The following is a 19,888-nucleotide window of genomic DNA, read 5'->3' on the forward strand; positions in this document are numbered from 1 at the left end:
ATGCTGTTTCAGGTGAAGCGGTCTAAACTTCATGAACAAATTATAGATTTGGATGTTACATGGAAGAAGATAGTAAAATTTTTGAATGAAAAACTGGAGAAGAGTGAAATGCAAAGTGTAAATGAAGACTTAAAAGATATATTGCAGGCTGCAAAACAAATAGGTATAGTTTTTATTTCATTTTGTTTTATAGAACCACTCAGTTTCAAAAATAGATTCCTTTTAAACTGTATACCATATGGTGAAAGGCTAAAGTTTCCAGACAAGTATTTATAATTATGAAAGATAGACTTCTATTGTCTCGAAGTTTCGGATAGAGTTGTAGAAACCGAATTAAATTAGTAATTACTGTACAGTCAAACATGTCGGATTCATAGGAATTTAGAGTTTGAAAACCACAATTATGTTTCAAATAAGGAGAGGGCAAATGAAAATTTTAATGTAGCTTGAAGGAACCTTAAAAGCCATGTAGCACAATTTCTTTTAGATGCCCACCAACACATAGTGAAGGGGAGCACTGAAGCTAAACTTTGCTTCTATTCCTGTTGCATACTAATATTCCTATCGATTGTATTTGACGGAAACTATAATTAGAGATTTTAATACTATATGTTAATATAGGTTACTTTTCCAAGGTTAAATAAAAGAATAAAGTAAACATGATTGTTCGGTAAAACATCTGAGTTTGTTCATTGAAATTCATCCTCTCATTGTAGATTCTGATAACTAAAAAGCATAGTTAACTCTATTGTAGTTTTCAATTTTCCAGATTTAGATTTAAACCCAGAAAATTCATGCTGATACTCTGGCCCTGTGAGATTTGGACTCTACCTTTCTGATCTTGAGTCTTCCTTGCCCTCACTAATTGTGCTTCATGAGACGCTGGCCTTGTCTCACTTCCTCAGTCCAAGTTGGTGCCTGTTTTGCGGTCTTTATATATGTTATTCCCTGTGCTGAAAATGTTCTTTTATTCTACTTTTAGAGTGGATATATCCTTTCTTGTTATTTTGAACTCAGCTAAAAACCTATTTCTTTAATAAGGCCCTAGCTGACCATCCAGTCTCAAGTTGTTACTCAGTCACTCTTTATCATATAACCTCAGTAACATTTTCTCCATAACATTTATCATTATCTGACATTTTCCTTATTTGTTTATTGTCTGTGTTTTGGTACTAGGTCGTTAGTTTCATAAGAATAGAATCTTTTCTTGTTCAACACTTCATCCTTGGTGCTTAGAATAGTGCTTTGTGTTTTAGGGTCTTAAAATTCACTTGATAAATAAATGAAAAGGGTTTCTTAGATGATTTTTTGGTAGGGGGAAATTTAGATTTTATCATATGCTGGTTAGCAGTTTTCTGGCCTACACCAACTTTGGGGAGGATGTTTCAGTTAGATCTCATGTACCAGCAACTTTGGGGAGGATGTTTCAGTTAGATCTCATGTACTTATTTATGATCATCAAATTTTAAAATTTGTTCTTCATAAATAACACACTTTGATGTATTTGTCATTGGTTTGTAATATAATATATTAAATTTAATGTCATTGTTTTAAGTTGTGAAAGTACAAAATGTATGTCATGTATATTTTCGTAGTTAGATTATCTTCTGAAGTTCAGGGGTTTTAGTAATTAAGGGATTTTTATTTGTTTAAGCCTAGGGGAAATAAAACATGCTTTGATGAGATTTGAGATAACATTTGGCATAGAATCACACTTTATATTTTAAAAATAGAGAGGTAGAAGGGCGCCTGGGTGGCTTAGTCGGTTGAGCATCCGACTTTCGCTTAGGTAATGATCTCGCGGTTCGTGGGTTCGAGCCCCGCGTCGGGCTCTGTGCTGACAGCTAGCTCAGAGCCTGGAGCCTGTTTCAGTCTGTGACTCCCTCTCTCCCTGACCCTCCCCTGTTCATGCTGTCTCTCTCTCTCTCTCTCTCCTAGAAATAAATAAAACATTAAAAAAAAAAAATAGAGAGGTAGGTAAGTTCATTGGAAAATTGAGGCAAAAATGAAAAGTCTTCAGTGTGCCTCGATCAACTTGACAAGGATTTTAACCCTTTGGGACTTCTATTTTAGGATTTGTTTTCATTTCTGAGATGTTAGGGCCATTGTGGAGAAGAGGTGTTCTGACTAAAGAACTTTTCAAAAACAGTACAAGAATTTCTTTCCTCTTCTTTGGTTCAGTAGTAAAAATGACTTAAAATATTGGGGTGCCTGGGTGCCATAATCATCTAAGTGTCCAACTCTTGATCTCGGCTCAGGTAGTGATCTCACAGTTCATGACTTTGAGCTCTTCATCGGGCTCTTTGCTGATGGTGCAGAGCCTGCTTGGAATTCTCTCTCTCCTTCTCTCTGCCATTCCTCCACTTGTGCACGTTCTCTCTCCCTCTCTCTCTTTCTCTCTAAATTAATAAATAAAACTTAAAAAACTTTTTGAAATAAGCGACTCAAAACACTTAGCAAAGACAGTTAAAATACTAAGTTTATCCAGTACCATGACTAAATTATTTCTTTATTTAAATAATGTGGAAATTAAGATTATTAAAGAAGATTTAATTAATTTTTTTAGAAAGAGAATGTGAGCAGGGAAGAGGGATAGAGTGGGGAGAGACAGAGGGAGAATCTTAAGCAGGTTCCATGCTCAGCATGGAGCCCAACATGGGACTCCATCCCATGACCTGAGCCGAAATCAAGAGTCAGATGCTTAACAGATTGAGCCAGCCCGGTGCCCTGGAAATTAAGACCTTTTAAAAATAGGCTTCTTTCTCTTCAGACTTCTTCCCTGAGCATTTCTGACAAGTCAAAAATTGTTGTTTTATATATCAGTCATTAAATGTAATCCTAGGAGTTTTACCTGTTGGCAAAACATCTGATTCATACTCAGGGACTAATCTATTGTTTAAGGAATTATTATTTTGAGATACAATATCTCAAAGAATATTTGCATGACAGAGAAAACCTTAGGGTCAGGTTTAGGCAAATGCTCTATTGTATCTACTTTTTAATGCTGAGTTTAAGTTGAATAAGTATTAGCTTTAGTGAAACTAATAGTTGACTAGTAGTCAGTCACTCTTTCTGAATAAAAATATGCCTGATACTAGAAACATAATTAAAATTAGCAGCTTTGAAAAGATTAGTCTTATGGGAAAAACGTTTTTGTGATTTTTTTTTTATATCGTTCTTTAACACAGGTAATTTGGTGTAATTGTGTTCAAGAGAGCAAGAGAATAAAGAAAAAAGTAATCACTCCTATTTCAATTGAACATAATAGTATAAGGTCCTTGTTTAAGACTGTGTATATCGACTAGTCATTGTAATGGGTATTTTAAGCTGGTGAGGAATATCAGAGAACATCTGGTACAATCTCTTTATTTTGTATGTAAAGTAGTAGACCTGCGGAGGTTAACTGAATCCCATGAGTCATGGTGAAGATAAACTAGACCTTGAAATAGAAACATGATAGAAATACTAGATTCTTTCCTTTTCTCATAGTCAGAGGTCATGTTCTGTCAAGCCAACTTTTCAACTCTTAAATTCACTCTTTCTTTGTTATTTATCATTGCTTCAGTTTAAGCTTTTGTCAACTTATGTCTGATTTACTACAAAAGCCTACTGCCTTAGCCTTCCTTTCTTATTCAACTTCTTTACTCTTACTTCAATGATCTCTATAAAAAGTAAACCCCTTTTTTTATTTTCATATTACTCTTTAGCCCAAATTCATTAGAATGGAAGTAATAAAAGCTTCTTTATGAATTGAAACCCTTTACCTTTATATAATTTCCTTGCTGTTCTATCATATGCAACCTCTACTACTAACATTTGAAATGTTGACTTAATTTTCTGAACAGTGCTTATTGCTTTTTTTTGTCTTTTATATGTTAAAATAACTTTCTCCTTGTGTTCACCTGGTCAGATGTTCCTCATCTCCTAGGAAATGACTTAGAGTTCATTCATGTCCTCTGCTATCCTTTCTAATCTTAGTAGATAGTGTTCCATTAGACAATCATCTATTCCATACTTTTTTATAGTATGGAATACTAGCACCTAATATGGTGGAATGGTAACATACAGATGATGTTCAATGAATAAGTGAAGTATTGAAAATTCAACTAAAAGTGCTCTATGGTCTTTACTACTTCTGGTGTTGACAATAGACAATGTCTTACCAGTGGCAGCTTTTTTTTTTTTTTTTTCTTTTTTGGTTGTTATTTTAAAGAATTTTTTTCTCTCAGATTTACATTTAATATATTCCCAAACTTTTTGCAGTTTTATTCTCCCTTCAATATTATTTTAGTAATAAAACTTAACTTTAGGGAGAAAACATTATAAATTATTTAAAAGTAGTATTCTTAGCCCTTAATCTTAGTTTATTTAAGTGCTCATTGTAGACATAGCAATCTCCTCCATGGATTTTGAAGGATAAGCATAGTCATATTAACTTATGTTCTGTTGGTGGTGAAGTTTTTGTCAATATATTGTATGTGCTCTAAGTACAAACATTTTTTAAAATAAAGAGGTCAAGACTGAGAGTGGCAGTAAATAAAATGCATCATGTATTAGGCATGTGTATCTGTTACTTAGAGTTTTAAATTCTCATTCCAGGAGGCTTATAAGCCTTCCACAGTGTAGTTAAAGAAACTACAATGGGGGTCAGGAGTGTAGGGAAGGTCAGTAGGAAGACCCATCAGTTCCCTACTAAGCTATGTAACTTAATCTCTCCTAGAGCCAGAACAGAATTATCTAATGCTTTTACTCTGGTCTGAATACAGATTAGGACTCAGCCAGAACTGAAGTAGTTTTTTTCAGTATTCACATTGTTTCACCATAGACAGACCTGTTTGTTTTGACTTCTCTGATTTATATTCCCTGCTTCATTGGGTTTGATGTTTTTTATGCATTTTATGGTTAATAACTTTGTCTTTAAGAAAAGTATGAATCAGAATGTAGGTTGGACAGGAGTGACTTGCGAAGTGTGGTTTAGGGAAATTGGTAATCCAGTACGTTTTTTGAGTTGTAAGGGAAATAAGATTTTACTATAAAATAGTGAGGAATCAAAACTGAGGGTAGAAAGCAGTTTATAAGGCAGTGACTGGACAAGGGGAGGGGGCATCAGAAGACATTAGTTATTAGCAATATCAAGATATTCTGTCTATGTAACTAAGGCTTTGCATTTAGAATAATAAAGGGCTGTTGTGTATTGGATATGGCAGGAGATTTTTCAGGAGCATTTATGAAAAGTACCTATCTTGAAAATAGCAGATTTCAAAAAAGTTTGGAGTTCCATTTCCCATAAATTGGCTAACAGGATAATTGGGAACAGCTCTCTGCTGAAAATAACAAGAAAAGCTATAAAATATAAAATTTGTTTAACTATATCAGAATCTATCAAAGCAATGAAGAGTTATGGGATCAAGATCTGGAAGCAAACATAAACTCAGAAAATGTGATCCTGGCATTTGGGCCACTTTTTCGTAGAGGTGACTGTACATTCCAGAAGACGAAGCTGGATGGAGAAGAGGAGAATGAGAAGATAAGAAGAGCTTTTGACAGATTTAAAGGACTAAGATGACAAAGATGACTAAAATGGCCAAAAGAGGACATAGAAAGTCTGAATATTTGACTTAAAGAAATTGAATCTGTAATTAAAAATCTTCATATAAAGAAATTTGTATGCCTTGATGGCTTGACTGGAGAATGTCATTTGATGTCATTTTAAGAGACATGAAGTTATTACTGTGGATTAAAGAAAGTTACAGGCATATAATAATTCAATGTAATGTACTATCATTGATTGAATCCTGAGTCAGAAAAAAGTAATAAAGACATTTTTGGGACCACTGTAGAAATTTGAATATGTACTCTGGATATCATTTGGTAATACTAGATCAGAGGTGAGCCAATGGTTTAGTGAGTATGTAAGGATATCCTAAATCTCAGGAGACACATACTACAATAATTATAGTGAAATGTCATGAAGACTGCTATGTACTGTCAAATGGATCAATAAAAAAAAGTACATGTGAAATATGTGTGTGAGAGAAACATGATTGCACATGAGTGCACAAAGTATTATTGGATTAATAAATAGGGACAAATAGTGTGATTCATGTAATAAAGGTTTAAAAATCACATTATTTAGTAGATGAAGAAAAAACATTTTTGAATATCTAAAATGCATTTATAAGCATTCTTAGTAAACTAGGAATAGAACTTTCTTAATTTGATATATAATATATATTTAAAAAGCCTACATCCAACATCTTATGTAATGATGCATTGTTAAAAAAAACTCTCCCTTGACATAGGAAATTAACACTGTAGTCACTTGTTTTTGTCACTGTACTGAAGGTCCTTGATAACAAGGCAAGAAAGAATATAAAGATTGATAAAAACTGCCATTCTTCACATAATTGTATCTTTAGAAAATGAATTTATTAGCTAAGTCAATGTGAAAATCAATTTTATTTCTGCCTACTAGCAGCAAATTTTTTAAAAATCCCATTTATTTAATTTTTTTTTAATGTTTTATTTATTTCTGAGAGAGAGAAAGAGAGACAGCATGAGCAGTGGAGGGTCAGAGAGAGAGGGAAATATAGAATCGGAAACAGGCTCCAGGCTCTGAGCTGGCAGTCAGCACAGAGCCCGACACGGGGCTTGAACCCATGAACCGTGAGATCATAACCTGATCCAAAGTCGGACGCTTAACCGACTGAGCCACCCAGGTGCCCCTAAAATCCCATTTTTAAAAGCATTAAAAATCATCAAATATCTAGAAGTAACTTTAACAAAAGATGTGCAACATTTCCTCATGGGAAACAAATATTGAGAGAAATTAAAGAAGACCTAAAAAATGGAATAATATACAAAGGATTGGAATACTCATTATTACAAAGATACCATTTTTACTCAAAATGACCTCCAGATTCAGTGCAATCCCAATCAAAATCTCTGCAGGTTTGTGTTTGAGGGTGTGCATTTGTGTGTGGAAATTGACAATCTGAAAATTACGTGGCAATTCAGAGGCAGAGAGCAGTCTAGTCAACCTTGAAAAATAGAGGGAATGGACTTTTTTATAAAGATTAGTAAATTAGACAGTGAGAGGTTGGTCTAAGGATAGGCAGATAGACCAGTGGGATGGAATAGAATCCAGAAATTAACCCATAGATATTAGGGCTCTTTCTTTACCATAAACACTATTAAGTAGTGAAACATGGCTGTTTTTTCAGTACATGGTGCTGGGTCAACTGTATATGCATATGAAAAAATTATACCTATACAGAGAATTCTAAGTAGCTTATAAAATAAGAGGCTGAAACTAATAAATCCTCTAAAGATAAGTAGAATATCTTTGTTATCTTTATGGAAAATTTTATTAAGCAGTAAACAGAAAGCCTTCCTAAAGAGAATGACTGGTACATTGAACTACATTAAAACATATTTTATTCTTTGAAAGTGAAAAGGCAAGTTACAAAGTAGGAGAATATAGCTTCAATATATATAACCCCAAAGAAAGTTTGTATCTACATTAAATATGAACTTCTACAAATTAATAAGAAAAGGTAGTCATATATAAAAAGGACCAAGAGCCTTGAACCAGCACTTTGTAGATGCAGAAGATAATTGAATGGCTAGTAAACATGAAAAGGTGTCCAACCTTATTGGTAATCAGAGAGATGCCATTAACATGTGCACTGATAGAATGGTTAAAATTAAAAAGAATGACATGCTAACATACCAGTTGGTCAGGTTCAAGAATGTGAAATAAGAATTCTCATGCACTACTGGGTAGAGTTTAAATTGGTATGGCTGCTTTGAATAACTGACAGTATCTGCCATGGTTGGACAAGTGAAATTTTAAATTTTGGTATATATTAGCCAATAATATGTACATAAATATCCAGTAACAATGCCTACACATACACACAAAAGACCAGTGCATTTATGGCAACATTATTTGTAATAGCCTTAAAGTGGAAACAAACCAATTCACTGTTAAACAGTTGAACATAGATAAATTATGATATATAGACTACCTTATAGCAATAAGGAGCTAGAGCTGTATATGTAACATTGTAAATGAATCTTAACAATGTTGAATGGAAGCACCCAAACAAAATGACAGGATGAAAATTCTGTTTATATGAAGCTGCAAACCTAGGCATGACTAATCCTTGTTTCAGAAGTCAGAATAGTGGCTACTTTTGAGGACGCAGGTGATGACTGGCAGTGGATTTGGAAGTTTCTGGAGAGCTGATTATCTCTTTCTGGAAGTAGTTTTCCAAATCACATAGGGACATCATTTTGTGATAATTCTTTGAGCTGTATGTGTACTGTATATGTTCTTGTTTTATTCAATAAAAATATGGCTTTATATAATCATTTTTCTTGAAATATTTCAAACTGATAAAAATAAAAACGTAACAAATACCTGTGTATTCACGATCTAGCTTAACACTTGGCTGTCTTTCCTTCAGTTTTTCTGTTTTAAGAAATAAAATCTTAATGTTGTCAGAACTCGTTATGAACACTGCTCAGCCTCTGGTAACCAGTGTCACAAATATAATAAATAAATTTGTATTTATCATTCTCATGCCTATTTTTATTACATATTTACACATTCATAAATATGAAATAGGAATATATTCAGCTCAGATATCAAAGCCTGCTATGGTAATAGACCAAGTGGGTTTAAGTATTGTATCACAAACTCCCTCTGTAGGATTCAGCAACTTGGTAGTAATAGGGCCCAAGAGTGCTAATGGCTTGGCCTTTTCTTCATGTTTGTTATCTTTTGTTCACCACTTGCTTTACATCTAGCCATCATATATGTGCACTAGACATTCTCTTTTAATTTTTTGAGAGTAGATTATGTTGTTAGATTTTCTGATAATTGAACGACCTTTGCATTTCTGAATAAATTGTACTTGCCTATAGTTTTTTTAGATATGTGGAAAGATCCAGTAAGTTAGTATTTTGTTTAGTCATAACTATTTTTATTCACTTTTTGTTTTTTGTTTTGTTTTCATAATATTTTCCTATAGTTTAGGATGACTTGAAGTTATCAGTTAATAGATGTACAAATTCAGTTCTTTATTAGTAGCTAATTAATACCATTAATCCTATTTTCTCATCTGTAGCATAGTGATGATAATTCTTATTTTGTGTAGTTGTGATGTGAAGCAACACTGCAAAGTGTCTAGAGTCAGGCCTAGTAAATGGCTGTCAGTGAATAATTTTATTATAACCTACATGTACCAGTAGCTATTGGTAAACAGATAGTTGTTCACATGTTATGACACATGTACGTGCCCAGTGATGTGATGATACAGAAAGGGCAGAAACAGTGCTTGGGTAAGTCAGGAAGGGATTCATAGAGAAGAGCACTTGGGGCAGATTTAGATTTTATTTTAGATGTTCAGGGTCAGGGTCAGAGTTGTTAAATTTATGTCTGTTTCACCAGAGTAATGACAAATGAAAGAGCTGAATAACTTAATGAAATCATAGCTGGCTTTGCAAATGTATCAGCTGTGCAAACAGGCAGCTCAGATTACTGGAGAATATGGCAAAACAACTATAATTTGAATAGATACTGTAGCAATGGCAAGAGTTGGAAATCAAATTTTCAGTTCTTGAAGTTTTAGTTTATCAGTATTTTATTCATTTACAAATTATTCTTACGTAATTTACACTGCTTCCTTAGTAGAGGCATTTTTAAGGTGCAGTTGATTTTCTTTATAATATCAAATATAATACTAGTAAGCATCTGATAAATGGATACAGAACTGAAGAAAAACTTTACAGCACCTTTTTTTTTTAATGTTTTCTCTTGGATGTTAAAGTTTAAAATGCCAGTTAAATGTCAGTGAGGTATGTGATTTGCTCAAAGGTACAGTTTATTTCTTTAGTGATGCTCAAAATAATGGTTTTACTGTTATTTTTATGTGAACTTGTCAATTATGTGAAATTGACATTTTTATGTTAGCTATTTGGTTGCTTGGGAGGTCAAGGTGTAACTTGATGCAGGATTTTATAGTACTAAAAATGATAATATAGTGGCTGGATGTTGAAGTCTATGCTGTAAGATAACTATTCACATCTTGTAATTAATAACATAATTAAATGGGTGACTTTAAAACATGGGGAAGTGTGTTGGACTATTTTTAATCTTTTCTACTATACTTTTTCTCTACCAGGTATGTTTCTCTGTTTTCCTTGATTTGCTCACCCCGAAGGCAGTAATTTCTATATAAGTGTAGAACTAATCTTAATATTTAAGGAACTCCAAGTTATATTGAACATTTCTTGAATACTATGCCTACTTAATGTGAGGTTTTGCTGGAGGTGCTTTGATGTAGAGTTACACTCTTAAAATAAATGAAGCTCATTATATTGAATTATGTAGGCAATTTTAAATTTATATCACATTAGTTGTTCAGTTTATTCCCAAAAAGCCATATGGTAAATGCTTATCTGTATTGCATCATAAATTTATTTTCATAATTTGGTAATTAGGTGAAAGATGGTATAATGCAAATACAAATGATCCTGGCTCTTACAGTCTTAGTGTGTGATTTAATCTCAGTGTGTCTAAGCATCTCTGTAAAATGAGGAAAATAGTTGTAAGATTCATTTCAGACAATTTTAGATACTGTACTTGTTAAAAAGAAAAACACACCAACAGGCACTGGAAGGGAATATGTAAAGGGGAGAGAAATGATTGGGGAATGGAATAGTATATGATTAAGTTGAATCCTTATTTTTGTACCTTTTTATATGTAATGCTATTCTAGGAAAGTTTATAGGACACTATTTTACATATTTGTAAATAATTATAATTACCAGTTTAAAAATGAGCTAATCTCCATGCAAATATAAAATGTTTATAGTAGCTGGGCTGTGTTGCTGATGCTTAATAACAAATGGAATGAACTTCAGGTGACACTGATGCAGGGTTATAATAATATAATATTTACAAATGCAGATCAAGTGTTCAGTAAAATGAACACTTAGAGTTTTGCATAACATGAAAAACTAAATTTGCTCTGAACAGTTCAATATTAAACTATAAACAGTATAAGATATTCATAAAATATTTTCTGCTGAACATTGAAGATTTAACTGGTCAAGGAACTCATTTGTTAACTCATAAACTGAATATTAGTAATTAAGGATGCAAGCAGTTGATGGATATTTTTATTCAATTTTCAATTAAAAAATTTCTCATTCAGTTTTAAGAATTCCCCAACTACTGTAGTGTAAGTTATTAGTTAAAAGTTATAATTTACAACCTTGTAATTCTTAGTATTTTGCTATCAAAGAAAACCTAGAAGTAAAATGTGTGTTGAGAATGATTTATGATTAGTCATCACTCAACTCTAATTTAAAAAATGTGTTTTATGTTAATCAGTTACGTTATATCTTTACAGTTTATTGTACATTTCACATTTTATTTTCTCTCAATGTAACTGTGAAGTACGCAGGGCAAGTATTTATTATTAATACAGAGTATTCTAGTAACCTAAGCATCATATCTCTTTAAATGTGTTGCAGTTGAAATGCCAGGTGATAGAGCCAGTTTTCTGATTTACAGTCTATCTTGTTTAGTGTTTTATGGATAGAAAATTTGAGACTCAAGTGGGGAGTATCTAGACTAGCTTTCTTAAAGGTCTGGAGATACTAAGTTTCTCATTAAAGCTTTCGACAGTTGATTAGTGTATATCTTACTCTTCACTGATATTTTATCTTGAGGACACAACTAAGATTCTTAACATCCTCCTAGAACGATTAGGACAGTCAGTGGTGTGAAACAGAAGACCTGAAGAACTGGGAGCTAATGTTAACTGTTAAAGGGCTTTAGCCTTCTCAATCACTTAAACGTTTATCAGTTCTACATTGTACACAAAATAGAAATCAGTATTACGTTGTACCTAAAAATAACTTGGTTATTAACAAATTTAATTTTCAGTACAGTGGAAGAAAAGGACTACTGTTTACAAGTTTACTCTTTAGAAGTGCACCACACACACTTTCTGAGGTCTCATCTGTGTGGCGCAGTTATTTGTGCACTGGTTCAGCGAGTTGATGGAGAAGCGCTTAGGTTTCCTGTAGTTTCCCTTCTCCTGCCTTTCTGTTGAGCGGAGGTGGGGCCTGCTAGACTGACAGGCCAGACAGACAACCGGCTGTATTAACTTTCTTCAGATGTTTTCTCCATGTTTTACAGATACCTTTCATGTGGCTTAGTCACCGAAAGCTCGGAGTGCTGGCTTCGTGGGTGGGCAAGTGTTAGTAAACTGGGGTGGCCCATTTGTTGCTGTCAGCCTGCGGCCAAGGTCCTCTCCTCCAATCTTAAGCTGCTGTCTCATCCGGGTGGTGGGCCCACAGCCTATGGCCTGTGATGACTACGTCATCACGTGCGGACCGTGCGTGCTGGAATGCGTGTCGCATCTCTGGGCGGGCAAGGCACGCGTGCGCAGTTGCTGAAGGGCGGTGGGGTGAGAAGTTGTGATTACGTGTCTTAGTGCTCCAGGGAAGTCCATTGTTTTCAGAATGCAGTAGTCTCTTTGTTGGAAAGCCAACGGTGACCACAGTGGTGTTTGCTAATGTCTCCAAGACGAATTCCCAGACTCCCGAATACTGCGCAGCGCTGGTTCACTTTTTAGAAACCACTTGTGGTATAAACATGTGTCCTACTCAAAGATACACTGGAGTAGATTGTACAGGAGAGTTAATTAGGCAAGGGTATTAACCTCATAGCTTAAGATTTTTTAGAGAGGGGCACATGGGTGGCTCAGTCGGGCGTCCGACTTTAGCTTGGGTCATGATTTTGTGCTCCGTGAGTTCAAGCTGGCGTGGTTCTCTGTGATGACAGGTTAGAGCCTGGAGCCTGCTTCGGATTCTGTGCCTCTCTCTCTGCCCCTCCCCTGCTCACATTCTGTGTCTCTCAAAAATAAACGTTAAAACATTTTTTTAAAAGATTTATTAAAGAAATTGTGTGTTTTTTTGGGAAATAGATACTATCACTTAAAAAATTTGAAACCCTGAAAAAATGTTTTTGATCTTTGTAGATACGTTTTTTTTTTTAATTTTTAAAAATTATTTATTTGAGAGAGACAGCGTGAACAGGGGAGGGTCAGAAAGAGAGGGAGACACAGAATCTTAAACAGGTTCGAGGCTCTGAAGCTAGCTGTCAGCACAGAGCCCGACACGGGGCTGAAACCCACAAACTGTGAGATCATGACGTGAGCTGAAGTTGGGTGCTTAACCTACTGGGCCACCCAGGTGCCCCAGGTCTTAGTAAATATTTCTAAGAGTCTGTAGTTATTTTTTTCTTCAAACGTGGACTCATAACTTATCTTTCTCTGACATCATGGAGATTATTTTCTGGCAAGATGTATGGATCCACTGCATTATATTTAATGAATGCAAGAGATATAATAATAGTATTTAATTCCATTTTTGGTAAGAAATTAAGAGTATTCTCCCATTTGTTACTTTATTTCCTAAAGTGATTTGTCATTTATTTAGTAAATGAGAATTAGAGATAAATCTGCTTTCTGGGAATTTACAGAGAATCAGTGTGGTGTAGTAGAATAACGTTGTTAGGAGTTAGAAGACTGCTCTGAATCTTGTTTAATAACTAAATAGCTGTTTTATTTCTCCCAAATTTTCTCTGGGTCTCCATTTTAGCATCTGTAAGATGGAGCTAATTTTGTCAGGAAAGACCGAGATAATTTAATGTAAAAGTTCTTAGTAAGTTTAAGAAAAATCCCAAGGCGCAAAATATCTTTACAAAAGAATACATGTTTACAATGTTAGATATAAAGTGAATTTGAAAATGAGAGTTCGTTTTTATTCAGACTTCAGTAGTCCCAACCCTGTTGAATTATTTGTAGAATTATCACAATTCCTAAATTATTCAGAACCCAAGTTCTCTAAGCATCATGTATAGACTAAATAAAAGGTACAAAACTTATTCAATTATTTTAAAGCATTATTTAATTTATAGAAGTTTTTAGTCATGCATTTTCCTAAATAGAAAAGATTATATGTCCCATACTGTTCCTTAAATTTTTTATAATCATACAAGTAGAGTTTATACTTGAAAAAATCAGAAATAATAGCCATGTAAAATTGCTATTAGAAGTAATAGCCATTGTAAAATTACCTTCACTAATAAATTATTAGTATTCTACACACATGTAAACAACAGATAAATTACTGAGGCAGTATGATATAGTGTAAAAACACTATATCTGGGGGCGCCTGGGTGGCTTAGTCGGTTAAACGTCCAACTTTCGCTTAGGTCATGATCTCGCGGTTCATGGGTTCGAGCCCCGCGTCAGGCTCTGTGCTGACAGCTCAGAGCCTGGAGCCTGTTTCCAGTTCTGTGTCTCCCTCTCTCTAACCCTCCCCTGCTCACGCTGTCTCTCTCTCTTTCTCTCCTAGAAATAAAAAAAAAAAAAAAAAACATTAAAAAATTAAAAAAAAAAAACCACAACACTATATCTGTACTTAGGTTAATCCAAGAGGTTTCTTTTGAGGCACCTATTTTGGGATATGAACAATGAGGGAGTACAACACTGTATACAATATTCATGCTCACCTTGAATGAAGCAATTAAACTGGATTCTGAAACATCTGTAAAATTCCAACAGTCGTAGACCTTGTGGAAGGTTACATAAAGGTGTGGAAACAGGTATAGAATAGGACAGGACCTGGTTTTTGGATGTTAAGAAATCCTGAAGTTGGAAATGAATAATGATGAGTAAGTATGGGGGGGGGGGGGAGATGGAGTCAACTCCTGGGATGACTTGAAAACATGAAAATATGATTTTGGATTGAATATCAAGCTGTACTAAGCTGCTTAATATTTGTGATCAATAAGTTTGTAGCAATGGTTTCAGTAATATAATGTAGTATTATATTACTAACTTTATTCCTTAAGGTCAGTCACATTGACTTTGAGGCCTTCTGAAGATTAAAATTCCTTTTTCTGCTCTTAGGCTACTTGAATTCTATGACACAATTATATGTTCTTTCCTTCTTTTATTTGAGAAAATCAGTTATGAGAAATTTATGTTTTAAAGAAGTTAGTGGCAGCTTCTTTACCTCCTCTCACTTTGGTAAGGAATTTACTTCTGGCCTTTGAACAGTGGATTCTTTTAAATGTTTTATAATATTGGCTAAGTTTATTTGAAAAGATACTATTTATGTCTATCCTTGATGTTATTAAATGGTTTTGAGTGAAAACTATAAATCTATTTCTTGCCATTTCAGATTCACAGTACAAATTAGAAAGGAAGTTGTAGATCTCCTGAGGTTTTCTTCTAGCTCCAAAAGTCTATAATTCAGATGCATTTTACACCTTATTTTGGTTTATTTAACTAGCCCATGGAAACTCTTTTAAAAAATACTTTTAAGTTTTTTAGCTAACACCTAAAGTTGTTTTCAGAAAGAGGTAATGAGTTGTTACTAGTAGGTTTCTCCTTTTTTAAAAAAAATTTTTCATTAGTGTTTTGTAGTTTTTCTTTTTTATTTATTTCTAGGAGAGAGAGAGAGACAGCGTGAGCAGGGGAGGGTCGGAGAGAGAGGGAGACACAGACTCTGAAATGGGCTCCAGGCTCTGAGCTGGTAGTCAGCACAGAGCCCGACGCGGGGCTCGAACCCACGAACCACGAGGTCATGACCTAAGCGAAAGTCGGACGCTTAACCGACTAAGCCACCCAGGCGCCCCTAGGTTTCTCCTTTTTAGATAGAGAATGATTACTGATTATGATTTATTGACCTAATATGGTTCTTTGGGAATTTGGGAATAAATGTACAGGGATTTTTCTGCTCCGAAATTGGTTATCTTTATCAGTATACTTTCACTATTGAATTACCCAGAAGAATATTGGTAGTAGTTTTTTTGAAGATGGTAACTTGAGCTGTGATTCATTTGAGCTAATTCTGTTTCTTTCATCTTCGAATAGTTGGAATAGATAATGGAAAAGAAGCAATTGAAAGTGCAGCTGCATTTCTCTTCAAGACATTTCACTTGAAGGACTCTGTTGGTCACAAGGAGACAAAAGCTATCAAACAGATGTTTGGTCCCTTTCCATCATCATCTGCCACTGCAGCTTGTCATGCTACTAATCGAATTATTTCTCATTTTTGCCAAGACAATCTGACTGCTCTTATCCAGATGACAGAAGAAGAATATGGTGATAGAGTTTTATTTGGTAAAAATTTAGCATTTTCATTTGACATGCATGATTTGGACTACTTTGATGAACTGCCAATAAATGGTGAATCCCAGAAAACAATAAGCCTTGATTATAAGAAGTTTCTGAATGAACATTTTCAGGAACAGTCTACCCCAGAACTCAAGCCTGTGGAAAAAACAAATGACTCCTTTTTGTGGTGTGAAGTTGAGAAGTACTTAAATGCAACTTTAAATGAAATGGCTGAAGCAACAAGAATAGAAGATCTTTGCTGTACTTTATATGATATGCTTGCTTCCGTTAAAAGTGGTGATGAACTTCAGAATGAGGTATAGTTGAAGTTATTCAAGTTTTATATTAATGTGAATGATCTTAGTAGCCTTTTTAAACATAGATAGTTAGCAAAGATGGTTCAACATTGTACTACTGTAAAATATATAACCAAGTGGCTTATCTAGTAGGCATGCATGTCTTTCCATTTAGTAGTTGTAGGAGAACTGTAGGAGAACTGTGAGTATAATGACTAGCAGAAGACTCTGAGGGCAAGACTCTGAGGACATGTTAAGATGTCCTCTTGTCCTGGTTATTGGCACAGTCCTGGTTAAATCTGTTGTCGCAGTATAATAATCAGTAGGGTCCCTTCTTCAAAGAGTATGTAGGTTTAAATGATAAGTCATATGATTACTCAACAAAAAAGGGTTAATGTTTGTATATTGTTTTAGATTTCTTTGATGAAAACAATAAATTTCATAATGAAAACATAATAAATTTCAAAATATTCAAAATTTAATATATTGAATGAGTTACTGATTTAGAAAAATATTTTTCACTAGTTTCTGTGTTTGAAAGAATAAGCTCTGAAAAACAGACTGATCCAAATAATTGGACTATTTTGTATTATGGAGTAAAGAACTGTCTTTATAAGTTTTTTATATCACACAAGGGAAAATGTTATTTTAATTATGTTCTATGCCATGATTAAGTCATGTTATCAAAATGATGAATTACAGCAACGTGAAAAGTTTGTCTTAAGGTGTTGAGTTTTGCTGTCAATATTGGCATTATATTCCTTTCCTGTTATAAATTTAAAATAATGTCAATTGAATGTTAATACTAGATGAATTGGATGAGTAACATTTTAATGAAGGATTAAGAGAAGTGACATACTGTTACACAAAGGACAGAGGCTTTGAAATCAGATAGTCCTTCCTTTCCCACTTAAAATTGGTAGTAAGACTTTAGGTTATTGAATTTTCAGAGGCCGTTTTATTGTTGAGCTGTCTCACAGGACTATATGAATACAAAAATAATAGAATTGTTATAAGCTTTAAATGAGCTATTATCTATGAAATGGTAAGTAGCATTTAGTAAATACTTATTACATGGTAGCTGTGATTATTATTTGTATTATTTTAAATCACATGGAGTATCAGTTAGGAATATAGAAAAAAATACTAGGTTTTTTTTTTTTTCCAGAGAAAATTAATTAGCTAAACAGATATTGGAGAACTGAACCCATGGTAATAATACTAGGACTTTAGTTTGAAAGTAAGTTATTGTATTTGTTACTTCTTTGATCAGTCTCATTTATCTTGACTTTTTTACAGTTTAATTTATATCAGAGATGGTCCACATTCATAAAATGGATTTTTTCTAACATTCTGAAGATAATAGTATTGTTTTAAAAATTGTGATTTAAAGAGAAAGTTCTACTGATACTTGCCTATCAGAACTGAATACATAGCAGTTTTCTTATTATGATTATAGTAAACCAAAGATTATAAATGTGTAAGTAATTTTATTTTTCAGTTAATCATAAAACTATTATCTTCATTTCCGAATATCTACAGTGAAGTTTATATTTCTTATTTCCTTGCTACAGTTTGTAAGTAGTAACTGAATCTGATTGCTGGAGAGAGAATGTATTTTAGTTCTTAAGTTTTTTTCATAATCTACCTCATTGCAAGGTCATACTGGATCCATCATGCATCTATCCATCCATATACTTGTTGTATACTTACTATATATGAGGTACAATGCTAATTATTGGACATAAAAACAGTGAATTACTATAGCAATTGTTTCTCAAGGAATTAATTGTGCAGTAGGAGGAGACATATTATTGCGTAAGTGTACTCAAATACCATAGGTATTGTGGTACTACCCCTGACTCTTGAGCAACACACAAGGTATCAGGGGCACAGACCCCCTGCACAGTCAAAGATCCACCTATAACTTTTGACTCTTCACCCCCAAACTTAACTACTAATAGCCTACTGTTGACTGGAACCTTACTGATAACACAAAAAGTCAATTAATAACATATTTGGTATGTTATATGTATTATATTACTATATTCTTGTGATGAGGTAACCTAGAGAAAAGAGAATGCTATTAAGAAAATCATAAGGAAGAGAACATATGTTTACAGTAACGTATTAATTGAGAAAAAAAACCCACATATAAGTCAACCCACACAATTCAAACCCATGTTGTTTACAGGTCAACTGTATATATGGAGAAAATGAGAGTATAAAAGAACCAGACAGAGATTGTATGGAGTGCTTAGTATGGTAGGAAAAGTATTAATATAGGAGGTTAATCTTGAGCCAAGTCTTTTTAAAAAAAAATATTTATTTAATATAATTTATTGTCAAATTGGCTAACATACAGTATGTAAAGTATGCTCTTGGTTTTTGAGGTAGATTCCTGTGGTTCATCGCTTACCATGCAGCACCCGGTGCTCAACCCAACAAGTGCCGTCCTCGAGGCCCATCATCCATTTTCACCTCTCCCCCCAACCCCCATCCACCTTCAGTTTGTTCTCTGTATTTAAGTCTCTTATGGTTTGCCTCCCTCCCTCTCTGTTTGTAACTGTTTTTTTTCCCCTTCCCTTCCCCCATGGTCTTCTGTTAAGTTTCTTAAGATCCACATATGAATGAAAACATATACCTGCCTTTCTCTGACTTATTTCATTCAGCATAATACCTTCCAATTCCATCCATGTTACTGCAAATGACATGATTTAATTCTTTCTTATTGCCAAGAAGTATCCCATTGTATGTATAAACCACATCTTCTTTATCCATGCATTAGTTGATGGACGTTTAGGCTCTTTCCGTAATTTGGCTATTGTTGAAAGCACTGCTATAAACATTGGGGTACATGTGCTCCTATGCATCAGCACTCCTGTATCCCTTGGGTAAATTCCTAGCAGTGCTATTGCTGGGTCATAGGGTGGTTCTAGTTTTAAATTTTGAGGAACCTCCACACTGTTTTCCAGAGTGGCTGTACCAGTCTGCATTCCCACTAGCAGTGCAAGTGGATTCCCGTTTCTCCACATCAGCATTTGCTGTTTCCTGAGTTGTTAATTTTAGCCACTTTGACCGATATGAGGTGGTATCTCAGTGTTGATTTGTATTTCCCTGATAATGAGTGATGCTGAGCATCTTTTCATGTGTCTGTTGACCATCTGGATGTCTTCTTTGGAAAAGTGTTTATTCATGTCTTCTCATTTCTTCACTGGATTATTTGTTTTTTTAGTTGTTGAGTTTGGTAAGTTCTTTATAGATTTTGGATAATAGCCTTTTATCCAAATCTTGAGCCAAGTCTTAAACTATGACTAGATTTAACTTCTTCAAGTGGACCAGAAAGATAGAGAACATATTTTCAGTGTGAGCAAGAACATG

The 19,888-nt window shown here is 34.1% G+C and overlaps 1 protein-coding gene across 1 annotated transcript in view; it reads left to right on the top strand.

Annotated features, from left to right (window-relative positions):
* The window catches only part of ASCC3 (activating signal cointegrator 1 complex subunit 3), a 332,522-nt gene that overhangs the window by 20,786 nt on the left and 291,848 nt on the right, over positions 1–19,888 (top strand). Inside the window, exons 3-4 of the mRNA XM_039218367.1 lie at positions 13–163; positions 15,969–16,528. Of these exons, the coding sequence (XP_039074298.1) occupies positions 13–163; positions 15,969–16,528 (711 nt within the window). The remainder of the gene's footprint in view (positions 1–12; positions 164–15,968; positions 16,529–19,888) is intronic.

The sequence above is a fragment of the Hyaena hyaena genome, unplaced genomic scaffold, assembly GCF_003009895.1.
Source record: "Hyaena hyaena isolate Hyena2069 unplaced genomic scaffold, ASM300989v1 scaffold_750, whole genome shotgun sequence".
Taxonomy (NCBI): Eukaryota; Metazoa; Chordata; class Mammalia; order Carnivora; family Hyaenidae; genus Hyaena; species Hyaena hyaena.